Below are 7,328 nucleotides of genomic sequence, written 5' to 3' on the forward strand. Positions count from 1 at the left end.
TTTTCTGCCGTCTGGAGTTCGACTTCGACTCGTGTCCTGTATCCTGGGTACGCCACTTGTTAGCATCAGTGGCAGCCACAAGTGGTCAGTGGTTATTGCTGCTGCTGCTGTCTGATGAGGCCAATGCCAACTATCTCTCTCTCTCTCTCTCTTTCGCTCCTTGAGAGGTTGGTAAACTTTTAAATCGACTGCGCCACGTAACGAGGAAAATTTCCACATCATCAAAGCTCATTCCAGGCCATAAATTCTGTGATAAATGTGAGTGCATGCCGCATGCCGCATGCCTTGGGGAACAAATGAGCGCGCCATTGGCAACTAGCTTGCAACTTCTTGACGTTCCACAACTCTTCCTATCTGTCCCGATAGCCACTTGATTTTTCTTTCGCTTTCATAAATTTCGCAAGCAAAAAGAAAAGGAAAATTATAGCAAAGTGACTGCTGCAGTTGATTGGAACTTTTAACTCTGATTGGAAAACAATTTGCTCAGACTTGTGGTTTTCTGTATTTTATTATTTTTCTATAAGAAATATCAAGGGAAATTCATTAGGTAGCGATAGGGGCCTAGGGGAAATATTTACAGGCGGTTGCGGCGGTAGACGCGACGACGCACAGTCTTGTAGCGGTAGCCATCGGCTGAGGGCTGCTCAATCTCCTCGATCGCCTGCTGGGAGCTGAGGACGGGAGCGGGAGCAGAGTGGTAGACTGGGGCGGGGGCAGGCTGGTAGACTGGAGCGGGAGCGGCAACATGATGTTGGTGCACGGGTGGGATGTAGGAGTTGACTGGAGCCTCAACATGAACGGGGGCGGGAGCTGGCTGGTAAACCTGAGCTGGAGCCTCAACGTGCACTGGAGCGGGTGCAGAGTGATAGACTGGAGCGGGTGCCTCAAAGTGGACTGGAGCTGGGGCGGACACATGATGGTGCACGGGTGCGGGAGGAATGTAAGAGTTGACTGGAGCCTCCACATGCACTGGGGCAGGGGCAGACTGGTAGACTGGAGCTGGGTGGTAGACTGGAGCGGGTGCCTCAATGTGAACTGGAGCAGGAGCGGCCTGCTGGTACACCTGCTGCTGCTGCTGAGGTGGGATGTAGGAGTTGACTGGAGCCTCTACATGAACGGGAGCTGGAGCCTCGAAGTGCACTGGAGCGGGTGCCTCATAGTGCACTGGAGCGGCGGCCACGGGAGCGGGCGCCTGATAGTTGTAACCCAAATGGGAGACATCAGCGCTGGCGAATGCCAGGAAGGCAACGGCTACAATGACGAACTTCTGCACAAACAAAAGACACACTTAGCTAAGGATTCATCCAGCAGTCGTCACTGCTCTTGGAACTTACCATATTGATTGCCACTCAGTTTATTGTTAATCCACAAGCGTTTGAATTGCTTCTGTCTGTTGTGGCCTGGGCTCAAAGTATTTATACCAAAGACCTGAAAGCTCTGCGCTTTTTGCTGTTGCCAAACTCGGAATTTATAATATCGTATAGTTAAACAGCTGATGCGATGCTCGGCGTAGTTGGCAATCAGCAATCGGCAGAGTTAATTGGCTTAAAGGCCCAGCGACTTGTTTGCTTTAGAATTTATTAGCGGCTGCTTTAATTTATGCCATCAAATTGTATTTGATGCATTAATGTGTGAAGCATATTTATTTTATTATTATTAATTATAAGATTAACGTAACGCTTTAAATATTTTTTTGACAGTTTGCTCGTCACAACAACAAGCCGGAAATTTGCAAATTTTCCAACTTAATTTGCCAGTTGATTGTTCTAAACGAATTATGCAGCCAACTAGTTTTAGTCTGAGATTAAAGTATTCCATTGATTAGCTTATCTAGCAGAGTCTGTTAACCTCTGGAGTAGCCAACATAAAAACTCGTTCTATAGACTTTAATTGTTCTCGACAAGTGCACTGAAGTCGCTGCTAATGATATGACTTTTGATAATTTATATTGGTGTTGGCGCCGACAGCTGAACTGAAGGTTATATTCATAGTTAGCCTATTGTCTGAATCATCTGCTAATAATTTATGCTAGGGGCGCGCCTAAAGGAAGCAAAAAGTACTTAAAAATTTAATTTGTTTTTATTGGTTTTTATTTTGAAGCCTAAGCATTAAATGTTTTCCGTATTTTTTGTATGACTTTGGTTAATATTAATTGTAGTATTAATTAAAGCAAATAAAATAATTCGTATAAAAACACATCCGGCAATTTAAAACATTAAATTAAATTTAAAATACTTTTTTTCTTTGCTTTGTTTTCTTCTAACTTAATAAATTATTTGCTCACACGTGCGTGCATAAATATTTAAAAATGCTTCTTCGTTTAGCGCTACAATTTGAATTATTTATGACTTTGCCTTAATTCAGCCTCAGTGTCATTGCTTTGACTTGAGCTAAATTGCAGCCACAAATTAAATCTATCAGTTGGATACATCATCAGCTTGTCTTGAGTCGTGTCAGTGTTTGGTCTTGTCCCAGGTCCAGGGCACTCACAATGACTTAAGCCAAGTGTAAACAAAAGCCACAAGCCCAACCCTCAAACAAATTCATGGTCCCGAGTGTATAGAAAAAAACTTGTTGTTTAATTTAGCTGTGTATATGACTAGCTAAAACGAGAGGAAAAAATAAATAAAAATAAAGAAAAAGAAAAAGCAAAAAAATGATTTAACATTTTATTTGCTTCCACTCAATGCTCACAAAAATTTATAAGTCTGACTGTTTGTCTATGTAAATATGTGCGTGTGTGTGTGTGTGTGTGTGTGTGAGTATGAGCAAAGATTTGCATGGCAAACGCGTTCTCAATATCTTCCGACGTATTTGACTTGCGCGCAGTTATGATTGTCCCACTTTTTTTTTTGAAGCTACATAGTTATCTGCAGAAATATTCATCATATTCGTAATTATTGCTACAATTTGTTGCTCTTTTGTTTGCTAAACATAAACTAAAATAGTTTTATTGCATTTTAATAATAAGGTTTATGTTTATGTTAATACTAATTGCCCTTGACTTTGCGTTTACTTTTCCCCATTACTTTTACTAGCTTCTGGTTTTTTTTCTTTATTCTTGTTTGCTCATTTTGTTTACAAAGTCTTAATTAGCCATTAGGCAGATGAGTCTCGGTCTTGTAAATGATTTATTTACTTAAGGCTTGGAGCAAACCGGTTAAAGATCTTCATGCTGAGTTTCTGTTTTTTGTAATTAGCTGGCTGCGTTTTCATTTTTATAGTATGTCTTTATTAAACATAGTTTATGCTTATAGGGTTTGGCTTTTGTTTTGAATTCATTTTGAATATTATTGTTATAGCATTAAGTGCTTAATTTAGGCGATTAAATTTATGCTTCATTGCCAAATGATGTCACCAATTCGTGTTGTGTTTTGTATTTCTTCTTGTCAATTATCATATAAGATAATATCTAATGATATTTTATGAAAATGTGTAAGGTTTATAAGATTATGCCACAAATTGGAATAACGACTAATTCAATATTTGTTTGTTTTTTATATTTAAGTTTACACGACACAGACTAAGCCTTAAATTCGTGTTGGTCAATTTTGAATTTAAATATAAGTTTAACATTTTAATTTTCGTAGCTTAAATAGTTAGAAACGTTTAACTTATTTTTCCCGCTTCTTTAATTTCGATAATATTTGTTTAGCTAATACATCATATATATTTATAAATTCATGTTGGCCAATTTTGAATTTAAATATAAGTTCAACATATATATTTATAACCAGGGACGGAAAATACAAATTTTGAATTCAAACTTTAGCTAAATAAATTACTGTCAATTTGAAATAACAGAAATGTTCACGGTATTCATTATTAACGATATCAGCAATAAGCCACATATACAATTTTTATTTATTTTATAATTTTTAATTAATTTATTTTTTATTTAAAAGGTATTTATGGTACATTTTAAAATTTATTCAGCTATTAAACTAACTACATTTTTAATTTACAGTGGCAAAAATCCTTCAATACTGGCAGAAACTGTGGATAAAAGTATGTTATATATTTAAGGATTAATATTATGTTATTTCAACTTACGCATTGGGAATATGGCAATCAATAAAATAGTCATTTCACAATTTTTTTCAATATAAATGCCAACTAAGGTGGTGCCCATCGCTGCGCCACATCGACACCACATCAAGCTAATACACAGCGCCTTGGCTCGCAGGTAAGTGGGTACAAATTCCAGAAGAGCACCGCCAAGTAAGCTTATGACAACACCGGGTAATGCTATAAAGAGAATAAAGCAGAATAGCTGCAGCCAATGTCCAGTGATGAAAATCAAAGCAAATCCACACGAAGATGAAATAATCAGAGCAGCAATAAAGATCGGCTTGCGCGGCAAGAAGAAGAGCATAAACCAGAATATATTGTATATAATAATATAGGTTAGTGCCAATATCAGAGAATCGTTAAATCCCTTGAAGCCATCGTTGCATGCCTAGAGATGTACAAGAGCTAGACTTATTCTATTTGAAAATATAGTGTGCCACTTACCATTACAATATCATCCTCAGTGTCTTCAAAATGTCGCGGCGACTTATTGAACAGAATTTTACAGACAGTCAAGTCAACAATACTATCCTCTCGCATATTTGATCTATTACGCATTGCTGTAAACCAAATGCCAACACCATGTGCGCTGTATTTGAAGAAAGGGTATTGTAAATAGACAGAAGATTAAGAGTAAAGCAAACGTTCTATATAAGCAACTGAAGAAGAATTCTTATTGAAGAAGAATTCTTATTCTACGATTTTATGATTTAAAATCTAATAATTAAGTCAATTCAGAATTGTTACTTCTCTAAATTAGCTTAATTCCAATTTCTTTGGTTTTATTTTAAATTTAGTTTGGAAATTAAGTAAAAAGTTTGCTTCAAGCAAAATAGAATCCAATTTGAACGCAACCTAAGTGTAAAAACTCAGTAAATTTAAGAGTTTAATTAAACAAATAATTCTTATTGTAAGATTTTGTGATTTAAGATTTAATAATTAAGTCAATTCAGAATTTCTGTCACAATGAAGGGATGAATTAGCACAATGAAAATAAAATATTCATTATAAACTCAATTTAAGTGGAATTCAAACTAATAGTAAATTTAAGAATTGAACTCAGCACATTTCTTTGCCAGAACAAAATGTTGCTTATGTAGAAATGTTGACTCTGCATGAAACTTACACCAATCCCAAGCTGAACATAACATAGCAGCTGCCCACATACATGCCCACATAGGGTTTTCGGAAGAGGGGCATGGCATCATTGAGCATAGTTTGCATTAGATTGCTGCCACGTTTTTGACGCCTTACTTCCGTTTTCTCGTGGAACCTTTGCATCAAAGCCACTTGCTCCGGATTCAATGGATGTCCTGTATTCTTTACACTAATCCAGTCCATTGCTGACATACCTTGTTTCATATCACCAATCATGAACAGAAATCTGGGACTCTCGGGCATTCTGAGCAGCATAAAGAATGCAACCACACCAGGCAACATAAACAGACAGCCCAGGAGTCGCCATGGGCGTAGTGTCAAGCTGCCAAAGAGCGGAATGTCGAAATCCATTATACTCGAAGTTAGAAACAGCGTAGCCCACGAAGGTGTATAGAACATAGCAAAGCCCGTGAACATATACATGTGAGTCACTGTACGCGCCAACATTTGACGACTACAGAATTCGCTTAGATAAGTGACGGCCACAAAGCTTGGACCTGCTACGCTAAAGACTGAGATTGCGTCCATTTCTAATGCTAATAAGAGTAACTTACTTACAATATGCCAGTTATGAAACGCATAACAAAAAAGTATGTAAAATCCACCATAAACATGGACATAATAGAAAACAAATGACTTAATAAAATCGTACGCATCAGAATCCATCTTCGTCCCATCTTATCCGCTATGTAGCCCCAGAAATAGGACGAACATACGATACCCAGAAATGCTGATGCCGTTATTGTTGCCAGTTGGACCAGGCTCATGTGTAAATCGCAGACTGCAGCGGGTGCAATAATACCCATGCCCATGGTTTCGTGTATAGTTAACATCTGGCAACAGCCGAGAGTTAACATTATATAGCAATGCACCTTACCAAAACCTACAGCCATATATATATATATATTCAAATCGTTGCATATATATCTATAGTTACCAATTTGTTCCATTACAACATCAAACTCATTTAAACCCACGTTCATCTTGATGAAATTTAGCTACAATATTAATGCAATTATATTTGAAATTTGATTGTAATAGCAAAGCAAGCAAGCTAAAGATATGAACTACTCATAGAACTTCGAGAGATAAGTCAGAATAAAATTTAATAACGTAACTTTTTATGTGAATCCAATTTAAATATCGTGTCTCAGCTAATAAGATTATATTTTTAAAGGTTTGGGTCAATTAGGAATTTATCTATATTACCAGAAGATTTGAAAACTAATGACACATGGACGTAGCCAGCATATAATTGAGAGAGTATTATTACTAATGCAGAATTTTTATTTAAATTTTAATCATCAATGTTAAATCAATTTACCTTTTTTAATGAAGAGTAAATTCTAAGCTGAACTTCGACTGCGTATTATAAAAAAATTAAGATTCTGATGATTGCTTAAACAGGAGAGTATTCAATTTTAAAGCTATTATATATTTAGTTAATTTATGAGCATGACTGCTAATAGTTCTTAATTAATGCGACATAAGTTTTTGTCATATTTTGAAAGCCGCGAGGAGTAGAAAAAATGCCAAGACACAACTTTACTTTTACAGAAATTTTCATAGTAAATTTGATACGCTGTTGATGAAGCCACCTGTCAATATAAAACAAACAATGAAGCCCAGGCATCCAACCAGAGCAACGCAACTTGTTTTAAATGAAATATGATAAGCTGCTGATTTAGCTCTAGCAGCTACCCCCAATAGAGTTATGTATGTTCATATATAGTTAGCATATACTGTTGGCAGTTAGACAGAGTTTTGTCTTTTTGGCACTCAAAGCAAAGCCAAAAGGAGCAGTAGCGTCAAAAATAAAAATATATGTGTGTGTGTGTGAGAGAGAGAGAGAGAGAGTGAGAGAGAGAGAGAAGTCTGAGTGGAGTGCTGTTGGAATCGTAACTTGCAACTTCGTTGAAACGTTACGAGTTGCAGTTCACAAAGGCGAAAGGAAATGAAATCACGTACCAGGGGCGTTGTCATTCACAATGAGTGTGGCATGCAGGACTGGAAGGCAGGCAGGCAGGCAGTCAGACAGGCACTGGGACACTCGCAGTCACTAGTTGTCAACACACACACACACACACTCAGAGAAAAAG

At 37.2% G+C, this 7,328-nt stretch overlaps 2 protein-coding genes across 2 annotated transcripts; both read right to left on the reverse strand.

Annotated features, from left to right (window-relative positions):
* Nucleotides 1-497: 497 nt before the first annotated feature.
* LOC108595446 (extensin-1) lies at nt 498-1,383 on the reverse strand. The gene is made up of 2 exons (XM_017980679.1): nt 1,335-1,383; nt 498-1,267 (listed from the first exon to the last, which is right to left on the reverse strand). Exons 1-2 carry the CDS (start codon nt 1,335-1,337, stop codon nt 575-577), a joined length of 696 nt encoding a protein of 231 aa, XP_017836168.1. The 5' UTR covers nt 1,338-1,383; the 3' UTR covers nt 498-574.
* Nucleotides 1,384-3,910: 2,527 nt separating this feature from the next.
* LOC108595515 (synaptic vesicle glycoprotein 2C) lies at nt 3,911-6,273 on the reverse strand. The gene is made up of 6 exons (XM_017980769.1): nt 6,167-6,273; nt 5,788-6,112; nt 5,198-5,734; nt 4,516-4,660; nt 4,054-4,459; nt 3,911-3,996 (listed from the first exon to the last, which is right to left on the reverse strand). Exons 1-6 carry the CDS (start codon nt 6,210-6,212, stop codon nt 3,962-3,964), a joined length of 1,494 nt encoding a protein of 497 aa, XP_017836258.1. The 5' UTR covers nt 6,213-6,273; the 3' UTR covers nt 3,911-3,961.
* Nucleotides 6,274-7,328: the final 1,055 nt, after the last annotated feature.

This window comes from Drosophila busckii, chromosome 2R, assembly GCF_011750605.1.
Source record: "Drosophila busckii strain San Diego stock center, stock number 13000-0081.31 chromosome 2R, ASM1175060v1, whole genome shotgun sequence".
NCBI classification, from domain to species: Eukaryota; Metazoa; Arthropoda; class Insecta; order Diptera; family Drosophilidae; genus Drosophila; species Drosophila busckii.

Coding starts and splice junctions, on each gene's coding strand:
- LOC108595515 (XM_017980769.1), bottom strand. CDS start 6,212: ATGAACGTGGGTTTAAATGAGTTTGATGTTGTAATGGAACAAATTG. Junction 6,113..6,166: donor TGTTGTAATGGAACAAATTG/GTAACTATAGAT, acceptor ATATGGCTGTAG/GTTTTGGTAAGGTGCATTGC. Junction 3,997..4,053: donor GATTGCCATATTCCCAATGC/GTAAGTTGAAAT, acceptor TTTTATCCACAG/TTTCTGCCAGTATTGAAGGA.